We start from the raw sequence: 24410 nt of genomic DNA, 5'->3' as shown, positions 1-24410 counted from the left end.
ACTGTCCTTTCCCAAATATATTTACTGCTTTATGGTTGGGGAGGTGAAGAGAAAAGTACCGCAAGTGTGAGGTCCTAGCTAATGGTCACCCAACACCGAACCCCAGCTTTGAGGTATTTTACATTTCAGGTTTCAGATCAGTTTGCCGACCATCTGATTTGCTCTAAAGGAAGTGGTTTGATGCTAATGAATGAAGTTCTTTTTTTATGCCCGCGGAAGTCAGCTTTAAATGCACTTACTAGGCAACTCCTATTGCTAATAGCTGCCTCGGAGGAAATGGAAACCAATCCAAACAACAACAGAAAAAGTTCTCCATGCGGCTATGCAGCGCTACAACGACAACCTTAATTGGTTGCATCCGCAGAGAATCTCTCTCTCTCTCCACATGACTTGAAGGTTGTTGGAAAACCCGGGTATCCCCGTAGCCTGTTTACTTTGCCAAATGCAATACATAGTAGTTATGGATTTCACCTCGTGGAAAAGAAGGGAATGCCCAGGACTCCAACGTCCCACGAGCACTACAGCTCTGGGCTTATATTTGGTGCTCACGCAGCTCTAAACCTAGGAGCACCCTCTCCCGCACAGAGCAACCAGTTTCCTGAAGGGGAGGCGGGAGGGGGGACCAAGACGAAGCCTCAAGGAAGTCAAACAATCCTACAAAATGCAGAGTAAACACGCAGCCAACAATGGCTCCCCCTTTGTATCACGCAATTGGGGAGTCTGTCTGACCGCCCCCCAGGCCACGATGGGAGGGGAGCAGCGGGTAAGGTCGGATGGGACCAGAGGCGGCAGTAGCCACTGCGAGACCAGCTACGAGACACATGGCCCAAGGATTGAGACGTAGCGAAGACAGCCCGCGTCCCATTCTTCCTTTCAATCCGCTCACACGCTCAGATTTAAACTCTGCTCGGAACGAGCCAGCGAGCGCTGGTTGGTGGGACCGGAGCTGCTCCGCGGTACAGAGTCAAACCACACAATAAAGGCCAAGATAAGTTTTCGCCTGTTAAAAAGAAAGAAGCGCGCGCGCGCGCGCTCGCACGTTTCTCCCTCTCTCTTTCACGCGCGCACACGCACACACACCCGCGCGCGCTCCGCTTCCTCCCCTTGCCAGTGGGCTCTGCAGCCCCGACCCTCGTCGTTACGGCTGCTGGCGAGCAAAGGAACCCGCGTCGCCGCCACAACACCACTTCTTGCATCTACAAACACACACCGCCAACGCCGAGGAGCTTGCAGGGCACGTGCACGCCCGATTCCCACATATCTCGGCTCGATTCTAGGCTAGCTAGCGGGAGTACTGACTTGTGGCTGCTTCCTGGGTCTCCCTCGTCCCCTCTTCGGCGGTTCGGCGGTGGCAGGTTGTTCCTTGGCAGCCGCGGAAGTCGAAGGCTGCCCGGCTCCGTCACCTCGTGCGCTCATCGTGACTCCTCGCTGCCTTCCCGTCTCTCGGCAGTCTCTCCGCTCGCTCCCGCTCGCGCTCTGCGAGGCACCTTGAAAAAACGGGAGGATTCAAAGGCGACCCCGCTCGCTCGCTACTCGCTCGCAACCCCCGCAGCGAGAGCAGCACCGCTACCCCTACCACCACCACCACCACCACCACCACGCCGGACGTCCTGGCGCTGCCAAAAGCAGAGGAGAAAGGGGGGAGGAGGAGGAGAAGGAGAGGAGGAGGGAAATGATGGTGGCGGCGGCGGCGGCAGTAGCGGGGCTAGTGAGGTTGGTGCTGGCGGTGTCGGTTGCAGAAGGAGGCGGAGGGGGAGATCTCCCCTTTTTGCAATTTAGCGCCGGGATGGAAGTGCAGGAAGACCGAGCAGCTGACTTTTTTGTTTGAGATAGAAGCGGTCGAAATGCTAGGAGGGAGCAGGAACGGTGGGTGGGTGGGTGAGTGGGTGGGCGGGCCGGCGGGAACGTTCCTCTTACGAGCGCAAAGCAAGTGGGGGCTCCACAGACGTCGGTGAGTTCAACGGCAGCCCGAGTCGGAGAAGGCGCTCGGCAAAGTGTACGACCCAGCGCGCCTTTCGGCTGGTCTGAAAGCGGATCGTGCACGTTGTGAGTGAAGGAGATCTCACGGGTACGAGAAAGAGAAAGAGGGAGACTCCGAGAGGGTTATGCGTTTGCCTCCATAATGATATGCCGAGAGAGAACAGCCGGCTGAGGATGGAAACGCTAGGAGATGCCTGTCCGCGATAAGTAACGTGGGGTTTTGTTTTGTTTTTAAAAACCAAACCTTTTTTCATGGGTGGGAAAAGAAAACAGGAGGCAACAAGAGGGGAGGGGGAGGCCACCATGAGGAGCAAGAGGAGGAGGCAAAACCAAAGAAAGGAGGAAAACAAACGAGGACTGGACCTGGAGCAAATAAAGCCCTAAAGACAGCCATCACACCTCAAAGAATGTGCCCATCCAAGATGGTACCTGTCCAGTGTTGGTACTGCCCCAACATCCAAGCATAAAATAGCTGAATTGGTTGGACTGAGCCAAAGAAATCAGGTTTGCAAAAGTCCGCCTGGCTTTTCTAGATTTTTTGCACCAAAATTACTACCAGGATCATTTTTCTTGGGAGAAATGCTCAACTTTACTGAAACAAAGTACAGTATATACTTCCAGAAATATAATTTGAATGTGAAATAATTCTTTAACACATAGAATGTGACATGTCATTTAAATACATGCCACCATCTTTTCTTTACCCTTAGTTAATTCTGTTAATCCATTTTTTCCTCTAAGGATGGCATTCAATTGTATTTATCTAGTACAGTACTTGTTTCTTCACTGAAAGCATCAAAAACATGCAGCAAAAATGGTGGAATAAGTTCAGTTCAAATCTGCAAAAATCAAATACAAGCACTCTGTTTTGAGCCCTCCTGGCCATTAGCGTGGCAATAGCAGGAGCTACAATAGCAACATTTCCTTTGATTTAGATAAAACAACTATATATCCACTTAGTTCTCTAACCTTGCCTGTCCATTTCCTTGTCAATAATTCACCTCTCTGTTTCTAAATCTGCGTGCAGTTTTATTGTTATCCCACTTTTTTAGCACATCCTATTTCAAATCCAGGCCTTGAGTTATTACCTTTAGTTTTCACAGATTTCTACTTTCAACCACATCTTTTGTATTCTTATCGATTCTCCAACATTCCTATGTCCAAAAGAATAATATACTGTTGCCTTGAGCCAAAGGTCTTTTGGGACACCTGTCCAGTCCCCCTCCATGCGCCCTTGTTCTTTTCTCTGTATTCTGCCATATTAGAGCCAGGGCACCCAGCCTCTATGGTGACACAATTTATCAAAATACACCTTCCTATTTCTTGTTTTATACTTCAGCTTGAGATGTGGCAGAATGAGGTATGAAAGGAGAGGCAGACAAACTAACGAGAAGTCCAGGCAGTGTCAGACCCTCTACATTTCTGTGGCAGCACCATGACAGATGGATATTTTCCCTACTATGTGCCGATGTACTGAAAAGGGAGAGCAGCAAATCCAGAAAAGGAAACCAGGATACCACCATTTAGCAGTGGCTCAGAAAAGACCCATTTGATGAGGATAGGATTGGCAACTGGCACAGCAAAATGTATGTCAGCATCGTTTTGTGCCAACTTAATAGCATTTTAACTCAGTAGTGGGGGAAAATCCCTGTTGTTCAGTGATTTCCAACTCTCTGTGACCCAACTGATACCTTTTTACCAGGATTGTCCGTCAATAACAACTTCTTTCAATTCTTGTAAACTCATGCTTGTGCCATTAATGACAGCATGTCATCAATGATGGTATCTAGCAACCTTGTGCTCTTTTGCCTTTTATTTAATCTTGGGTTTCCCCCCCTTTTTTAGTATTGAACAACACACTGGCTTTTGCACTCTCTTCTTTCACCTTCAACAAATGAATCCTTAAGTCTTCTTTCCCTTCATTAAAGTGGTATCAACATATCTGAGATTGTTTCTCCCTGGCTGACATTTCTTATATGTTGTTTATGTTAAATAAATAAGGTATCCATGTACAACCTTGGCACATTCATTTCTCAATTTTGAACCATTTAGTTCCATTTTCCATTCTGTTGCATCCTGATCATCATATGAATTCTTCAGCAGGCAGATGAGATGACCCAGTAACCCATTTTTGAAGAACTATTCACAGTTTGTTGTAGGCTACATAGTTGAAAGCCTTAGTATAATCAATTAAACAGAAATTGATACTTTTTTGGAACTCCCTTGTCTTTTCCATTGTCCATCAAATGTTAACAATGTAATCTCTTAAGCCTCTGTCTCTTCTCAATCTAGTTTGTATCTTTGGCAGTTCTTATTCCATATATTGTTGAAATCTGGATTGCAAAACTTTGATCATTATTTTACTAGCATGTGAGATAAGTCCACTTGTTCAGTAGTCCAAGCATTGTTTAATACAACTCTCTTTTAGTATTGGAATATAAGTAGATCTTTTCCTGTTCCATGGCCATTGTTGTGTTTTCCATATGTGGTCTACCAGCAGTAGAATATCATTTTGATACAGGTAGAAGATTCTGATGAGGAAGAGTTTCTTTATGACATGTAAAAATAACCTCACTCCCTGCAAACATTTATAGTATAATTTGTTTGTTTGTTTGTTTGCCTTCAAGTCAGTCTTGACTCCTGCCAATTGCCTAGACGAGTCCATGCAGTTTTCTTGGCAACATTTGCAGAAGTGGTTTGTCATTGCCTTCTTCTTAGGGCTGAGAGAGAGTGACTGTCTCAGAGTCACCCAGCTGGCTTCATGCCTAAGGTAGAACAAGAACTCATGGTCTCCCAGTTTCTAGTCCAGTGCCTTTAACCACTATATGAAACTGGCTCTCAGTATCTGAATTTACACTACATTATTTCGGGATCATTATCTCAACTATGGTTCCATCTCCCACAAAAGCTTTTATACTATTTTTTTTACTATGTATAGATCCTAATGTTCCTGTGGAAACTTGAAGCCTTTTATGTAGGCTCTACAGTCTCTTGTTATTTGTATAACAGTGTATGAATTGTATTAATTCCATATTTAGTTTGAAGGAAATGGCACATGATGCAGTCTTAACATTTTAGTCAATTATTTCACACCACAGAAATAAATATATTAAGAAATAAAGAAGCTGTTTCCACACTAGTGATTTAGATCATCTTTTAGCATCATTGAACCATCACTTTGGTGTGATACAGAGGCTGTGAAATCACCTTTTCAGTACCGATGAAAAGGGGTGTGGAGCTCTAGTGTGTAGATGCCAGATCAGTTTAAATAAACCATGCCTACTAAATCTATCCTCCTTTGGCATCCATAGAGATATACTCCAGTAATGCCAGCTTTTCACACCAAATAAAAAAAGTTCTGTGCCTCCACCATTATGACTTTCAGCTACTTAGTCTATAAGTGAGGGATAAAAATAAAGTATCACCTCATGTGGTGTTCCCATGATGCACTAAATGCAGCTGGCACAAGATAGATAGACACCCCCCCAACACACTTCACATAAAAAGATCTTACACACAGTATTCTTAGGAAATTATATGCTATTTGGATTAAAGAATTAGATAAAACATGTATTATTTAGAGGAAAGAAAGAAACTGATGTAAAAATAATTTGATTTTCATCAAATTTTTGATCAAATTTCTAATAACTGGCATTGGCAGTGACTACAGTGGGAGAGTTTAGGACCAAAAGAGTAATAACCACAGACACTAATTGGGTCTTCTGGTAGTGTCAGTGATACTATTGGTGCTGTCTATGGACTATGTATAAAAAAGATAGGGACAATCCAGGTGATTTCACTATTGGTGCATTATTCTTTCTTGCTGAACCAGATCAGTCCCTTAGTTTACAAGGGAGCTGAAAACAATCAAAAAGTGGGATGATAGCTGAAGTGCAAATGGAGAAATTCTTAAGACACATCAGATCAAACAGGGATTAAGTCCCAATTGAAGTCCTTCTCCATGGTAATGGGAGCAAGAAAGAAGGCTTGTCTGCCTTCATATAGCCACACAAAGCAGGCCAGCATTGTTTCTTCTGTATGGTAATACATCTCAATCACCCAGATGTGGTGAGAAGGGAGCCACAGCAATTGATGGCTCACTATGAGCAGCATACATAATTCTCTGCAGATAAAATAATCAAATCCACATCAGTGGGACTCCAGTATTGGAGTCTGTTTGTAGAGATGTAACCTCAGCAACTACTTGTCCTCTTATTTTGTTTTTGTTTTTTCCCAGATTGTTGACCCAAAGTATGTGGACAGGTGAGGAAAACTGAGAGTTACTATCTACTTGTTTGCCCCTTTCTACTTCTGGATGATTATCAGTCAGGAAGGAATTGACCCCATGGTTAAGGGAGTTGATAGTTTATTTATTTATTTATATTTCAAATGTAGACACTGCCCATCTCACAAGGAAGTGCTTTCTTGCTTCCTGTAAATGCCTAAAAGAAGCAGTTAAAAGGTATGTATTGAAGAAACTCTCCCCTAGCTTGGGAGGTCTGTGCAATTCTAAACCAGACTTAAATATTAAGTTTCTGAGAAGAGTGATAGTGCACCAGATGCATCTGAATGATATTGATTATCTGAGTCCATTTCAAACAGGCATTCTGCTGCGATATGATGCTAACTTTAAGTACACCACAGACTGGATGGGGCAGAATATGTTCCTGCTTGTTCTCCTGGACATCTCAGTTGCCTTCATCACCTTCTGGGCTTAGGCTTGGGACATTGGTTTGAAGTGGTACTGGTCCTTGTTGGACCATATCCAAAAAGTGATGCTGGGGGACTGTGTTTGACACCTAGATCTACAATGTTCCATCTTGCCCCCCCCACCCAGCTGTTCAACATCTACGTGAAATTCAGGAGATGTCATGTAATGTGAAATGCCACTAGCATGATGATGATATTTACCAGTTCATCTGCCTCCAAAGAAGCTATCAGTATTTTAGCATGCTGTCTAAATTTGATAATTACCTGAATGATTGAGAAAAAGCTGAAATTATATCTAGACAAGAAGATACATTTTATATACAGGAAGATAGATTCATGAATTGAGGCCCAACCTATTTTAGATCAATTGCAGTCATCCTGAAAAAGTAGAGCCACCATCTGGGAGTCTTCTTAGATCATCAACTGTCACTGAATTAAAACATGCCAGATATGCCATTTGCACAATTATGACCAATAGCCAGTTTTAACTCTTCTTGCACTAGTTAAATATGGTGGCAGTTGTCCATGTCTTTGTTACTTCCTGTCTTGAATACTCCGGTGTGATCTAAATGGGGATATTTTTGAAAAGTGTCTGGCGCAAAATGCAGTAGCTAGGCTGCCAATCAACGCAAGTTTTCTTTAAAAAAAAGTTTTTAATTTTTGATCAATTCTAGTATTAATGTTGTACCTTCTTAGATATTTTTAAATGAAATGTGGACTGCCTTGAATATACAAGTGATAAGAAAGATAGGGGAAGGAAGGAAGGAAGGAAGGAAGGAAGGAAGGAAGGAAGGAAGGAAGGAAGGAAGGAAGGAAGGAAGGAAGGAAGGAATTAATTCTGAACAGGTTATCCAAGTTGAGAGTGAGAGACACAGCATTCTGGTACTTCTATTTTGGAACCAATGATGTTTATAGATATTTTTCAAACTATGATGTCTACTGTGACTACAGCATCAACAGATGTTGACAGACTCAAAGACTCCAGCCCATAAAAAGGTAAAGGCTCTTTCATGTGGAGCTTGACTGCTGGAGACTACACAGACATGTCTATATAGTTTTCTTGGAAGTGATTCAACATTGCTTTCTGCCCATGCATAAGTTTAAAAATAATTGAGGGAGATCTTCCAGAGTTTTGGATTGAGGAGTTACCAATATGGGGATAATAGTAGAGTCTTCTTTTCAACCGTATCTGGTGAGACTTAATGCCCGATTTATAAAAGTAGTTCTGAAAAGAAGTTTGTCTGATGGGTAACTTCTCCTTTGGATCACAGAAAAAGTTTTTTTGTTGTTGTTGCTTAAAATAATACTGCGCAAAACCAAGCTCAGTATTTTTGTTGAATTCTAATTACAAAGTTTAAGTGCATACAGTATGTTGTTTTATTCATTGCGCTAGACAAAATGTGCCAGAGAGGAGAACTGGAGCTGATACAGAAGTCAGATCAGCTTCCAATTGCTTGGGCGGGTTGACTGATGTCATAGGTGAGGCTTAATGCAGAGAGTCCCCAGCCTCATTCAAAAGCTCCATCTTCTGATATCACTAATTTCTCTGTGCAGAAAGAGATGAGAAGCAGTCATTGTTTACTTCTTCCTGCATAAAGGAAAGCCATGAAATAGGAAGATAGTGCTTCCTAAATAGCCTGCTTGGAGCACTTTTCTCCAGCAATTTTGTACCCTCCAAGAAATTCCAGGATATGAACCTGGAATCTTTCATTTCAAAGCAATTATCTTCATTATCTTTCTTCATTATGTGCAACAGACATCTTTCTAGTCCCTGTTTGCCAATATTATTATTGGCACATTCCTTTATTGTAGTTTCCTTCTTAATATTGATGAAACAGTCTGTTTTGATCTTTATCTAGTGAGTAATTTTTTTGACTTTCCATTCATCCTTTCTAGAATGAACCTGATGCTATGAAACTGGCTCTTCTTTCTGCTTCTGGATTAATGTTTTTCAGATGGACTTGCTGTATCTGTTCTGAGAGACTTTTCAAGGATACATTTGATTTTATTTTTTACACTAAGTAGTCTGAAGAAGTCTATGTCAGGTATAAAAAAGTAATACAGATGCACTACCACTACACTACTTCTCACGTACTGAAAATAATTCATGCTTTAATATTAAGTTTAAAACAGTGAGTCTGGTGTCTATTAAGTCAGAAGAGCTTATAAGCAAGATACATTAATAAAAATAGATTATATACATACTGGTTTTATGCAACAGATATTCTTAAATGTTAATGTACTTCTTGAAAATGAAAGAAGCCTAGTTATCTAAAAGTGTAATCCTAAAAGTACCATTACATAAAATTTTGCTTCATCCCTAAAAAATCTCTAAGTTATTAATAAATATTTTGTTTTTGAAAAGATGTAACTGCTACTTTAGTACAAATTTAAAAAAGGAAGCATGCATTCCACTCCAAAGAACTCACAGCCCCTACAGATTTAAAAAGGAACATTAAGTCTGTTCACACAACACATAAAACTCTTACTCAGGGAATAGGGGAAAAATTGAGTTAAGAAAAGTTTCTATGTATCATATAATTTAATTAATGGATTCAGTCTTGACTCTTAGTGGCCACATAGACAGACCTTCTCCTGATGAATTGTCCCCAGTGTGGCCCTTTCAGATTGTCATTGTAACTGAGTCCATCCACCTTGCTGCTGGTCATCCTTTTCTTTCCTTCTACTTTTCCCAGTGTTATGGGCTTCTCAAGGGAGTCTTCCCATAATATGTTCAAAATATGGTAATTTGAGCCTGGTCATTTATACTTCAAATGAGAGCTCTGGATTGATTATTTTGATGATCCATTTGTTTGTTTTCTTGGCTACCCATAGTATTCCCAAGAGTCTTCTCCAACACCAAAGTTTAAAAGTGTCACTATTTTTTCTATATTGCTTGTTCAAAGTCCAACTTTTGTTTCTGTAGAATGTCACAGGGAAAACTCTTACCTGCACAATTGTTACATTATTATTAAATTGTTAATTTATTAAGCTATTCTCATTTAGCAATATTTAATATTACTACTATTATTGTGTTAATTATGACTGTATTTTGATTTCTCCTCTTTGCTGTGAAAATGGGCACTCTTTGGTCAGAAGGGAATTTCTGAATATGAACAGATCTGGTCTTGAATCAGGAACTCCTATCTAAAACTGAGGCCAGAGTAGTATGTCATTCCAGGTTTGTACACTCAGGTTTGTTGCATGTAGCAGTGAAAGAAGACAGTATCCCACAGAGCTTATTTAACTATTATCAATATACAACAAAATATTGCCATGAATTCCAGACTCCAGTCTGAGTGCTGTAGTTCAGAGTTTCAATCAGCCTAGAACAGTCTTTCTCAACCTTGGCAAGTTTAAGATGGGTGGACTTCAACTCCCAGAATTCCTGGCTGGCTGGGGAATTCTGGGAGTTGAAGTCCACCCATCTTAAACTTGCCAAGGTTGAGAAACACTGGCCTAGAACAAAAATCATTCCTCACAGAAGGTCTCAGGAGAAGGAAAAGCATTGTTGTTTTGTTTTGTTTCCTAATCTCCTGAAACCTTCCGCCCCTGTGCAATATTGCACTGAAAATGTCAGTTCAGGGATTTATTGCTATATGGCTGAAGAGAAGATTTTAGATGCCTTGGGGAAATCTGCACTATGCCAGTTTGGGCAAGTCTTAAATTGTACTTGTTCCCTGTGTAAGAAAATGCCAGAAGGGGGCAGGAAGAATGGCAGGCCCTGTGGAAGTGGAAGGGCAGGCATTGTTTTCTCTTAACAGCTGGCTAATGCAGCATGTTACATCGGTGTGCTGTGTCGTCCTGGAGCCTTTTTTTTTTCCCTTGGAGTCCTAAATGTGTTCGTAGTCCGGTTCCCACCCACCCCCACCCCTCCATTATCTGGTGGCTGTGACTGCCAGGCACTGATGGCACCCATGGCAGAAAAGAGAAAGGAAACCCTTTTTCAGTGTCTTCATTGCTCCGCTGTCTCCCTGGACCATGTAAGAGCACAGGGGTGCATGGCAATCAGGCTCTCCCCCTGCCGTTTCCCTTCTGGCTCCCCCCCCCAAATCAGGTAAGCAGGTGCGGCTGCCCTCATTCTTTAGCTTGGATTGTAACAAGAATCTGGAAAGAATGATGGGAAGAGAGGAATGGCTTCCATTTGGAATATACATGCGCCTTACCAGGGTGCCAGATTTGTATTTTGAAGTGGTTAAGTTGCTTTGGAAATTTGACGATGTCAAAATTTCCTGTTTGTGTCCAAGGGGACTGTGTGACAATACTCAGTAAATATGCTAGAGCATTCTAATGCGATGATGGGTTTCCAGACTTCTGCCAAAAATGCCATTTCTACTTCTAATGTAGCTTGGAGGCATCCCCACATCACTACAAAGGCTTCCTGGGAATTCAAATGCAAAATGATGAGGCTTCTTCATTATCTGTACTCCCCAATACTCCTACCAGCAGAGGTAAGCATATGGGATTCATTTGGGCTATTCAGTAACACAACCTATTGTTTTTCTAATATTTACACTCGTGATTATTATTTCTACTTTCTACTAGTAAACAAAAGAGGCAACAGTAATGCAGATGCATATACATTATAACAACTTAGTAGCTGTTAAAATACATTAGGAAAATATGCTGTCTACCTTATGCCCGCTTTAAAAAGTACATCTTGTACTACAGCAACACAATGTATCATCTTTGTGATTTTAAAATAATATGAGCTGTACATACTTCGAAGTGTACAGATGTCAAATAAACACGTCATTATCGTAGGCTTAAGCAACAAAACATCAATGAGGTGTGGCTCTAGTACAAATTTTGCTTCAGGTTCACTTTGTACCTTTATCCACCCCCGTTAATTACATAATGAGGACAGCCCTGCACAGTTGTTAATTTTCCTTTTATTTTATCATGGCTTCTCCTACTTAATGCCCTTACAAACAAACCAATTTGGGCTAAACAGCGGCTTCTGCTTGCCTGTTCTAAGCTTACCAGACACAGGCAGCTAAAGTTTAAGGCAAGATTTCTAGAGGGGACTTGTTTGGAGAATGTCACATTATGGATGTAGACCTCTTTTCAGAGGGCTAGAATGGAAGAGCTAATGATAGAAAAGCCACAAAGGTGCCTAGCAAGGGCTGTGACCTAAGAAAAGGCAAAATATGGAAACAGGCTTTCAGAAGCACATCTACACAATATATACATGCCACTTATAATAGAGATAAGCAACAATAGTTCTAGGGACACATCCTTCAGTGTACTTTTACAGACTCAAGAACTCCAGCAGTTTTTGCTACCAAAACTCAGCTGCAAAATGGTAATTATCACACCACAGTTTTTGGCATTTTTAAGTTGAAATAAGTCCCCAAAGCTGTGTTCAGCCTTTATCAGGTGTAATGCATTTATTTTTGGTGTAATAAAACTACAAATCAACTCCTGCTCCCTATATGAGACAAATAGTGAGACCACTGCCTAATCTACCTGTTGTCTGTGTTAGCTGTCCACCAAAAGGGGCCCTTAGCCTGTCTTACATATCCATTTATTTTGCCTGTTAACAGTTAAGAAATCTTTATCAACTAATTTATTAGAGCCACAATTCATTTTTTAAAGAATTACTCGTAATATGCCTTTCAGGGATCCTGCAGCTAGATTGGAATTATATATTTTTTTCTCCTGCTACATCATCATGTTCTCTATAAACATGAAAACAATTAAATCAAAATAAAGTTTTTGAAAAAGATGAACTGCAGCTGCATCCTGTAAATAATTTGTCACTGCTTATTACTCAGTTTCAGTTGGTTGTTACTTAACAAAGCATGCAAATCTGCCAAACTGAAAACATTGTCTTCTCTTGTGTGTAAAATTAAAATCAGTTCCAAATAATAGTTATTTGTCATGAATGTAAACAAGCATTTTATCATTTCTATTTATATTCATATCTTGCCCATCAAATATTTGTTTATTTATCATCCAAATCCCAAAGGACTTTAGATGGTGAAAAAAATACAAAGCATAGGTGGTGGTGGTGGGTGTTCATGTTGTTGGTTGTTATTATCTGAACTAGAAATCAGGAGACTGGGAGTTCTGATCCTCCCTTAGGCGCAGGATCAGTCTGGGTGACTTTGGGCCCATTCTGTCTCAGCCCTACCTGCATCACAGGTGGTGGTTATGGGAAAAACAGAAGAGAGGAGCATGATGTACGCTACATTAAGTTGTACAATACAAAGATGAGATATAAATCCAATAAATAAATAAATGGCAATCAAATGTAACCATTCTGAGGCTGGTGAATACAAGCAGCTCTGAAGGCCTTCAGAAAGAGCAAGTCTTCACTATCTTTTGGCAACCAAAGAATATGGCCCACCCTAACCTCCAACATGCTCTTTCAAAGGAGGTGGCTCTGCATTGGATCTTGTGTGCTCCAAGATGGTCACTACATATATTTAGCTAGGGCCTGGTTATTGAAGAGACTGCTTCCCCCATGGAGATTCTTCCCACTAACTTGGAGAATCAGGGACTGTGTGCTGAAAGTTCCCCATGTCACAACTCACAGTGAGAGGGAACTTTCAGCACACAGTCCCTGATTCTCCAAGTTAGTGGGAAGAATCTCCATGGGAGAAGCAGTCTCTTCAATAACCAGGCCCTAGCTAAATATATGTAGTGACCATCTTGGAGCACACAAGAGCCAATGAAAATAGATGATCAGGGCAGTTTAAAGTAAAGATTAAAACCAAATTATAAATAACTAAAAACCACATAACCACAGGATATCTTCAGAACCTAATAGCCCTAGAGAAATATATGAAACAATGTACTGAGTTTTTGAAAGCATGTTCCTTATACAGTATATGTGTGTATGTGAGCGAAAAGATTCCATATAAAATATAAAGTATCCTTTGAGAGCGTTTGCCCTACTTCTAAGGTAAGATTTAAAGACTCCCATCTAAAGAAATCTCTTTATACATCATATTTTATTCAATGTACTTTCCCCCCCCGCCCAAGTGTTGCTTTGATTCTGGATAAATGGACCATAGAACAAGTACCTGAAGCACAAATACCAGGTTCAAATCATCATATTTTGGACACATTATATGAAGATGCAGCTCCCTTGAGAAGTCCATAATGTTGGAAAAAGTGTAGGAATGAGAAGAGGATGGCAGGCAACACAGTGGATGAACGTGATTACAATGGCAATGGGTGTACCTTTGGGAGACTTGAAAGGCCAGCTTGAGGACAGCTCATCCCGAAGAGGATCTATCTATATAGTCTGTTTTAATCCATTTTTTTCATATTGCCTGAGCAACTTAACAGTTGTGTACCCATAGTTTAAAAGCCTTGTAAAAACAAAAAATAATAATTTGGGGGGAAAAGGCTTATCATGATGCTCCAAAACCTGGACACAACCACAAAGAATCCCCCGCTCAAGCTCCCAACCAAACATTCTCCATACATTTGGACATACACCAAAGCATTCTTTCCCAAACTGGTTTCTCACAGACATGTTGGACTTCTCACAACTGCAAATAGAATACACTATGGGAATTGAAATTGAGCACATCAAGAAAAATCATTATCCAACCTCACTCTACAACTGTCAGTGATTCACCTGGCCTGTCATGGAAGAAATAATATTTTCCAGTTAGGAAATAAGATAAAAAAATAGAGATGGTAAAATATAAGTGTACTTATAACTGCTGTTAAGAAGATTGGAAGCCACTTCTTTATTATTATTTCTTTTTTTCTTTTTCCTTCTTTTCCATCTATTTATTTTTCACTTTTCTATTGCTTTTCTCTATCTTATATTTAACTTAAAATCTGTATTGTTTTTATTCTGTGGAAAAAAATCTCTTTAATAAAAATTATATGTACACACCCACACATGCATACACAAAAAAGGAAGTAAGATAAAAAATGAGCAGAGGGATATATTTCTTGTTTTCATTTCCCAGACACTGCTAGATCTTCCAAAGACTCAGCAGTCTTTTCTGATGCTCATAGACGGATATAAAAATATTTGGGCATAATGTAGATTCTTCAGGGTATATTCAGTATTTGGTTCTGTGCCAAGGAAAATTCCTTTGCCTTCTCATACTTCTACTTGTAACTTTATGCTGTTAAATCAAAGTATTAATCATCTTTAAATGTTTTTAGTGTGAATACAGTCAACAAATATGAAGAAACAAGATATATTTCTCTAAAACAGAATATACAGTACTCCTTTTTACCAAGAATAAATATAAATCAGAATATATATATGTGTGTGTGTGTGTGTGTGTGTGTGTGTGTATATATATAAACTTATTTGAAAGAAAAACAAATTTCTTCTAAGATTATCAACACATTTACTTTTAATAAAATCATTTACACCTGTATTTTCTGTGGAAGTGAGCATTTTACAAATTATGTGAAATACAAACAAATGAGAACACATTTTTTATTTTCATTGTATGAAAATGTTTCATTGTGACTCCCCCCCTTTGAACTTTTAAGTGAACTTAACTAGGAAAAAAGACCTCTCTTTAACTCATTACTTTAAAAATTTACTAACATTTGTAAGAGAAAATTGATGTTAAAATATATCCCCTCCCCTTTAAAAAAAATAATAGTCAAAACTTGCAATTGACATTATTAAGAAATTATTAGGAAGAAAAGTAAAGATAATGAGTAATTAATAATCAAGATACCTGCTGTGAACAGTTTAATTAGAACAAGATCCAGAAAGTAACTGTGCTCTTCTTTTAGCAAAAAATAAACAGTTTGTCTTAATCAGGATTAATCTGGGGCAGAGATTCTCTTGAATGAGCAAGAAAGACTGAAAATGTTGAAAGAAACAAATGAAATATGGCTGAATCACTGCAGTCCCAAACTATGGTTTGTTTGGAAAAATTGTTTAAAATATTCTGTCAAGAAGTGTATGATAAAAAGAATTCGTAAAAATAATTTAAATGTGTTTTAGGATGCTTTCTAAAATCCCATGCTATCCAGTAGAGAGCTGGTGATGGAGTTTATATCATGTACAGTAAGCAAAGATAAATATTCCACTTTCCCCCAACATAAATAGGAAAGAGGGGGTAGAGCAACCAAAGCAACTTAGGGCCAGGGAAGGAGTTCTTGGGGATGGACAAGTAACAAAATAATGAAGTATACAGAAAGGGAAAATATATTTAGCTAAGTGTTCCAAAAGAAAATAGAATACCCTGAGAGGACAAGGGAGATCTGTAAATTAAACAATTTTTATGGCCCTCATCTCTCAGCTAGCAGGATTCTCCTTAAGATCATACAACAACATCTGGCACTGACCATTGAAAGGGAATTACCAGATGTTCAAGCTGGTTTCAGAAAGGTTTGTGGCACCATATTGCAAATCTATGCTGTATTATGGAAATCTCAAGAATATCAAGAGAACTACATCTGCTTTATTGACTATAAGAAAGCCTTTGATTGTGTTGATCATGACAAACTATGGAGAGCCCTAGAAGACCTGGGGGTACCAACTCATCTGGTCATGTTGGTATAGTCGCTGTACACAAATCAGGAAGCCACTGTGTGAACACCATATGGAGACACTGATTGGTTCAAGGTAGAGATAGGAATGTGGCAAGGTTGCATTCCTTCACCTTTCTTATTCAACCTGTATGCTGAAGTGGTCGTGAGGAAGCTAGAACTTAAAGAATCAACAATCGGAGGAAAGATTGGAGGAAAGAACATCAATAATCTTCAATATGCTGACAACACAACTCTCCCCTCAGAAACCAAAGAAGACCTGAATCATCTGATCAAAAGGATCAAAGAAGAAAGCGAGAAATTTGGCCTCTTCTTGAACATCAAAAAGACCAAGCTCATGATCACTGCAAGGAATGGAAATGTCAAAATAGCAATTGATAGTAAAGAGATTAAATGCATGCAAGAATTTACTTTCCTAGGATCGCAGATTGATCAAAGCTGTGAATGCAGTCCAGAAATAAAGTGTCGAGTCGCACTAGGTCACACAGCAATGATGAGCATGAATTGAATATGGAAAAGCAAGACATCAGCCTGGCAACTAAATGCAGATTAGCTCGCACTATTGTGTTTCCCATAGCTTGCCTACGGTTGCAAAAGTTGAACCATGAAAAAACTAGACAGGAGGAAAATCAACTTGTTCAAGCTGTGGTGATGGAGTAGGCTCCTGCGCATTCCTTGGACAGCAAAGGTGACAACCAAGCAAGTTCTGGAGCATATAAAACCAGACATATCGCTGGAAGGCAAAATCACAAAATTCTTCTTTACTTATTTTGGCCACGTTGTGCAATCAAACTCACTGGAAAAGGCAGTTATGCTCGGATAGCATCATCATCATGTAATACTATATAATTTTGCAAAGATGTTCAGATATCCAAGGAACTAAGAGTACACAGGCTTTGCATTACAGAGCACGCAGGAAAACCTCTTGGAAAAGTTCCCTCTGCAGGGCAAAGAATGGTTATCTTCCTCCACTGGCAAAGGCGTCATAGTATGCCTTTCTCAGAACTGTAGGCTCTTTTGCTGGGGAGAAGCCTCTTAATATCCAGGGCCCTGATAGAGGAACACCTGACCCAGAAAGGTGGGCTTTTCCCCCCATAGCAATTGCTGTTTTGTACTTTGCAAGTTGGACCAAGTATAACTAAATAGACCAATGAATGGATTATGATTAAGGGACATACCAACCCTGGAATATTTTAGCAACAGAAGTCCCAGTTTGAATATGCAGTGGAAAAATTGACTTGTTTTACATGTGTAGTAATTTTTTGAAAGTTCTATAATGTTTTATATTATGGTATTTGTAAACTGCAGTGAGTTGCTTTGGAATGCAGCAGTACATGAAAGTCTAAAAACATTACATGAAAGTCTAAAAACATTAATTATACACACAGGCAAATTTGTTGCAGATTCTTGTCTTCTTTTGTCTTTCCCGGTAATGCATTTTCTCTCAGCCCTTTTTTCTATGCAATCGTGGCCCTTTTGGTTGTAGGGCATCACAGCAGAACAATTTTTTTTTAGGTTTCTTTAATCTGGCCTTTTTTTTTTTTCTTCCTAGCGTTTTTCCCACCTGTGCGCGGTCCACTTTTTTTCAGATCAACCGAATGTCGATCTGCTGGTTGTGACAGGAATTAACTGACCAGCTTATTTATTTTCTATTTCTTAGAACAGTTATAGTATTACTGGAACTTTGTTTGGCAGATACTTAGCATATCAGTCGTTACTATTTTCTTTTGGTTCTTTTATCTGCTCACTGCAAGTATAAACTTCCTGCTAATGCTTTCAGGTGAATATGTACAAAGGCTTCTCAAAGCATCAGTGAGGTTTTAGAGCTCAGCAGCACTATGATTCTCCAGCTGAATTGCAACATTTAGCACAAGCCAGGATGTTGAGCTGCAAGAGGATAAGCACAACTGGCTTTGGGGGAAGAGACCTCAGCTGCAAAACTCCAAACAACCAGGAGATGGCAGTAAAGAGTTAAGAGTTGTATCTCTTTACTGCCATCTCATAAGGATGCTTATGGGGAGGAAGTGGTTGATTACTTTTTCAATGTTTGAATTAGAAGGCTATAGGTATAGGGAGAATAGCGATTTTGTTAGAAAGCCAACGTCTGGAGGCAAACATAAATTCAGCAGTATCACTGTATGACACCGTGTAAGAATAAGAATAAGAAAAATGAGAAGAATGTCTGAAAAGAAATAAAGGAAAAGGGTGAAGTCAGATACGGCCAGTTACTTCTAAACTCCACTGTAATAAGTACAGAATTTATCTCAATATAGAATAAGCATCACACTTTAAGACAAGATTTCTCTTAGTAAAGTGAACATTAATCTATATATTCGTTACTGCTCTTGAGAAATTTACCTGAACTAAGAAAAAGATCAGCAGAAAACACAAGTTTTGCGTTTGCTAAAGGACCTTTCTTCAGTTCCATTAAGGGCAATATTCTCTTGGGTTTAAAATTACCCCCAATTCTTAGAAATAAGTTAAAATCCTTTAAGAATACTGTAGGTTGGGGGTAGAAATGAAATATTCCCTAGAATATATACATATGGTATTATTATACTACAGGCATTATATTTTCTTTTAAATCATATAATATTTATTACTAGTTTTGATTAAAGTGCACTAAACCACTTTTTGTTCTTGCAAAGATCTGAGGCTGTACTATAGATACGATGAAAGCAAATAATGTAAAAGTCAAATGCACAATAAAAAATAAAAAAAGCAACATCCTCAAAATAAAACAGTTAACGTGGGTCTGAATGGATTTGGCAGCATACTTACTAAATAAATAGCAACTAAAATAACAGAGCAGAGTGACCAAAATAAACCCATTTTGCATTGGCAAATAAAAATACGTTGTTCTGGTGCCAAAAAGAGTACATAGTTGGCACCTGTCAAATTAGAATATGCTCTCCAGATGCTTTGAATAGAGATTGGCCCAAAACAGAGAATACCAAATTGCTTATTCTGCTTTATATGCGGGATGTGCCATATTTAAAGTCTTTTGCAAATCTTCTTAAACTCAGAGTATCTCTAATGGTCTACATCCTAGAAAAATATATAAATATGATGTTTAATGGCATCTTTTAATAATGTTTGGGGAAACAGGGAGAGGAAAAAACATTGGATGCAACCAGGACACTTTTGGATAGGCTTGATCTGACTTCCTACTATCAGCTATACTTTTAGCTTTAAAAGAGAATTTTAAAAGATAGATAAAAATTGGCTTTGCAAAGGTAAATTTGTCAATGTCCAGTTGTTAATTGTATGGTAACATAATTCTCTTCTGCTATTTGCTATCCTTGAGGCTACAGGAAAGAGAAAGCTTAGAAGTTTAAGGAGTCTACTGGAGTGGGTATTTAAATATATGATGATGATGATGATGTCTGAAGTCAGCATCTACATTCCAAATTGCAGGCTTGGTGTTTAATTTGAAACTGGAGGAGCAAGAAATAGCAGGTACAGTTGGGTTCTGTCATGGCTTGGAAGCCAGACAAGGCTTGAGCCTTGCCCATATGCTTGCCCAAGGCAGCCCTGCATTTCAGTAGTTCCCTACTCCTACTGCAGCACTTTTCACACTTCCTATCATCATTCTAGAAGGCCTCCAAATCTTCCAAAGCAATTTTTCAGGAAGTGCATAAAGCAGCAACAGATAGGAGGAAGCAGGAAAGTTCTGTTGCACATGTGGAACTCAACTCAGTCTTTCCTTAATTGGACCCACTGGTCTTGCTAAGTGTGAAGGTACTTTAGGTAGTCCTTGTTTAGCAACTGCCTCATTTAGCGACTGTTCACAGTTATGACAGTGATGAAAAAGTCACTTAGCAACCAAGGCTCACATTTACGACCTTCACAGGTCTGTAAAGTAAAAGAAAGCTGAAGTAGATCATAAGTACAGTTTCACTTAGTGACTGCTTAACAATTGAGTTACCAGTCCCAATTATGGTTGCTAAATGAGGACTGCCTGTAATGCTCTTCTGTGTAATTTGCACTATTCTTCCATAACGCAGGCAGGGGCAAGGAAACCAGCTGGAGTATGCTGTTTGACTGGCCTCTGATGTATTTCTAAAACAGAGGAAATGTATCGCCCAAACAAAATAAAACAAATTACAAATTTATTTACTCAACATGTATTGATATATATATTTTAAGCACTAAGAGTAATGTATAAATGTCAATGTCAAACATAATAGGTGGATGGTCAAAGATTAACTTCCTAATGTGAGTTTCAGGAAAGTAAATGTGAATATGGATATACAGTAAATATTGCACAGATATTCAGTTCAAAAGTGTTGTCCAATCCAGTAAGTGTATTCTTTTATATATATGAAAAAATCTGTAAGCACAACTTTTCAATTAAACATTCTTTTTTTTTCTTTTTTTGAGCGGTATTTCTTTTACTACACTTTTCCTTAACCTGGTAGCCTTTAGATATTACACAAACCAGCACCATAGATTGGATGTGAATTAGGAAGATTGTAGTCTAATGAGCTTTGAAGGAAGCAAGTTGTGGAATGCTATCCTTTTGATATTGAATTAATTTTGTGCTTTCACAACCAATGGGGAATCTAAAATCTGCAACAATTTAGCAGTATTTGTATTTATATATGTGAGTGTATTTTCCCTAGAACCTGCTTTTGATTAATTTGCAGAGTCCTGCCATAGATTTCAACCACCGCCTTTACCTTTAGACAGTAAGCCATTAATATTTGCTGACCTGACATTGCCCATGGGCCCCCAGCATTAATCCTTTCTCTGGAACTTGGCAGTTGCATGGGAACTCAAGGACTCAACCTGAATAAATTAGACTTTACTGCATATACAAGCAACATGATAAAAGTGAAGATCAGCTTCTGAGAAGCTAAGAATCTATCAATATATATACTGTATGTATGCCCAAAGGTTTGAATCTTGAATGTCTTTTGTAGCAGACTGCTTGTAGTCCATTTCTTACACTGCATCTGGCCTGTGTTTATAGCATAGTGCTATCTAATTCCAGACTCTGTGTTTCCAGCTAGCTAGGTCTTACCCTCCCATTATTTCCTTAATTTTCCCACTTTCGTCCTCCCACATACCTAGAGGTCTCAGGACCCTCTTCTCATCATGCCATTTCCATATGTTTGTTGGTTGAGATCAATAAAATGCTGCATTTCATCTGTCTCTCCCCTTCTTCCTGTCCAAGGATGTCAGGCTAAGAGGGACATTCCAAAAACACATACCACCTTGAACTCCTCTTCCCTTTCCATTGAAAGCTTCAAAGGTACACAAAGGGGGTAGTCCAGGATTAGGGGAGAATAGTTAAATATTATTAACTATTTAATATTCATTGTAGTTGCAGGCAAAAGGCCCTGGGATTGATCTGTGAAAGTAAGTGACCAGCCCAATAAACTTGTCATCTCCACCAGTAATGGTAGGGCTATCCTGACAATGATGGTTGGCAGGGCGTCTGTTGGTACAATGCGGCTGTTTTTTGAGGCATTGCTATGTGGCTTGGAACCCTGGAAGAAAACAGAAATTCTCAAATGAGGGTCAGGATAACTCAGCAACAGGTATGGATGGTGGCTACATGTGGCATGAAATGGTGATATCAGAGTAGAAACATTAACTCAGTTATGATAGGTGAATTCAGCCATGCGGTAGATTATAGGCCACATGTCTTCTGATAATTTACCCAGCAAGGCAGGTTCTGCTGCAAGCAAGTAGCATTTGCTTCACCCACTGGATTGTAGGTGATATAGAGAAGACAAGTTCAGCTTAATATTCAACCGATGAAAAAAGACCTTCCAGAATGGGCCATAAATTGCATGCTACGTCTGAAGTAATAGGTATGGAAGGCCCAGGTTCTAGAATATATTGAAAATACTGTAAATATAAACAGGCTGTCTGATAGGCCAAGGAGAAGCCCCAGAAAGGGATAAAATGAGCCATCCTTGCACAAAGATTAACCAGCACCCGAATCAGTGTTTCTCAACCTCAACATAGCTGGCTGGGGAATTCTGGAAGTCCACACAGCTTAAAGTTGCTGAGGTTGAGAAACACTGACCCAAATAGCTCCAAACATCCTTGACACATGTAGGTCAGTAATGAAATCCAGGAATACCATGTCCCATGGAATGGAATAGCTCAGCTGGTTTAGTAGTTAAAGGCTTGGTGATAAATGTGGCAAGAAGACAGATAATATCTTGATATCCTCTCTAGTGCAAGACCACCAAAAGTCATGGAGCAGGATATGGGGGCCTTAAATACCCCAAATATCCAGCTGGGTGGCTGTCATGGCATAGCAGCAAAAAACATATAGCTGCTTAATTTTGATAAGAAGAATTGATAAGATAGTTGTGGTATCATTCTCCCCTTTGCTAAGAAAAACTCGAAGGTAAAAAAGGAGGGTTCAAGAAGGTAATCCATCCAATCCCAGGTTACTGTTGTAGACAGATTCAGCCTGTCAGGGAAGCAGCCTCCCTCCAGTTTTCTGGCCACAGCATGCAGATGGGAGGGGATTCATAGCTCATGAAATCTTCTGTTTTGCCAACTAAACCATCTTCCTGCTTATTCTGTAAGCTAGGAATATAGGAGATGCAAAAGTTAAAGCAAGAAAATAGTTATGCCTACTTCACCGGGTGCAGAATGAGTTTCTGAGAAGTCCATAAGTATTCCAGATTCTTGTGGTCAATTCAGAATGTTTAGTTCTTTCCAGAAAATGGTGCCAGTATTAAAGAGCCTCCTTTATAACCAACAGTTCTTTATTAGAAATATCATAATCCTATTTGCTGGCAAAAGGTGTCTGGAAAGGCACAAAGAAAGCAGAGACTATTTTTAAAAAACTGCCCTGAGGACACAATCAGACATACCAGTTTGAATCACAATGGGGTGAGTTACATCTGAGTTGCTGAGAATGGGCTGGAAAGCAAAAGTCTGAGTAAAAGGAAGACTTTTAAGACATCAGAAACATACCTAAAGAGAATCCCTTTCTAGGTAAAATGTGTGAGAGAAGAATTGATAAGCCTGGCAAAATTAAAAACAAATTTACTATAGAAAATTGTACAGCCCAGAAAGCTCAGAAATACAGATGTTTTTCTGGAATCTGAGCCTCTGTAATAAGATTTATAGTACAATCACAGAATTGTTGGGGAGGCACTGTCTGCACCTCCTTCTCAAACATAAATGCATAAGCAGCATATCTGGCAGGTAAAATAAGGGGAAGATGTCATATTGTGAACAGTCAGGGGGAAGGGGCAAGGTGAGAAGGCTTCAAAACATACAGGTGGTTCACAAACCACAAAGTTAAATATAATTGTAGAATCAGTCTGTGTCTAAAAAATAACGAGGACCAAATGTTGGTGCTTAGCATTGTATATCTAGGCTCTACTTAATGTCTTAGATTCTTTATGGTTACATCTCTCTTGATTATACAGTATGTTCTCTCTTCTTTCATTTACCTTTGGTCCAATATATGAGTAAGCTCTATGTATCTCTTACTGTGAAAGTGCAAATCTTTTTTGAATGAGTTAATTTGCAACCCCAACAGAATGCCGTTGCTTGTACAGATCTCCAGAACTGACCCACTGGGCCCAGCAGAAAACATCAGTTCAGGTCTAATCTGAACTGAGGTTTAGAGAATGAAGAACCTCACAAAAAGTTCAGGTAGGTGGTATCTTGAAATCTTATATTCTTACTCTGCATCCTTTCAGAATAGTACTGAAATGTTTCAGCAATAATAAGCTATGCAAGAAAGATGCTCATTGTATAAATATTGTTTTGGAAAATATATTGTTTCTCTGCCACATACACTTCAATCACTAAATTCCAATATAATCCTGGGAATTTCCTCTTCTGGTTTGAGTCTAAATTTTACTGTTAAGGGGAAAAAAGGGGGGTACTTCCATCAAGACTGCTGCATTCTCACTTTATTTCACCCCTGCCCTATGGATACAACTGAAGTGATTAGGTTAAAACTTTTTTTAAAAAGTGTGAATAATGTTACATGTAGTTCAGTCTTGAATGAGCAGTGCCATGTTCCTAGCCATGCATGGGGGCAAGCGATGAAATACACGTCATGGCATCATGACATAAAACCTGCAGTTTATATACTTGTGCTAGAAATCAGGATGCAAATATGTAGGGGCAGAGTTTGCATTTTGACATCACTGGGCACATGCCTTCATTTTAGTGCAATCTCAGTTTGTTGCAAATACTTATTCCATATTCCCCTTTTGTGTTGTCGTATCTTTGAT

At 39.4% G+C, this 24410-nt stretch overlaps 1 protein-coding gene across 2 annotated transcripts in view; it reads right to left on the bottom strand.

Moving 5' to 3' along the window:
• Positions 1-1880, bottom strand: part of HMGA2 (high mobility group AT-hook 2) — a 149883-nt gene extending 148003 nt beyond the window's left edge. Inside the window, exon 1 of one of the 2 annotated variants that reach the window (XR_015796404.1) lies at positions 1300-1880. Coding sequence is in view for 1 of the 2 variants with exons in the window: in XM_007421354.4 (XP_007421416.1) it covers positions 1300-1416 (117 nt within the window). In the remaining variant the exon portion in view is untranslated. The remainder of the gene's footprint in view (positions 1-1299) is intronic. The other variant, XM_007421354.4, reaches the window with a different exon arrangement.
• Between the last annotated feature and the right edge of the window lie 22530 nt (positions 1881-24410).

This window comes from Python bivittatus, unplaced genomic scaffold, assembly GCF_059951505.1.
Source record: "Python bivittatus isolate LINGU-HERP-01145 unplaced genomic scaffold, Pbiv_v1 ctg000330_np1212, whole genome shotgun sequence".
Lineage (NCBI taxonomy): Eukaryota > Metazoa > Chordata > Lepidosauria > Squamata > Pythonidae > Python > Python bivittatus.
Note: the sequence above shows the minus strand (reverse complement) of the source record. Positions and strands in the feature narration are given on the sequence as shown.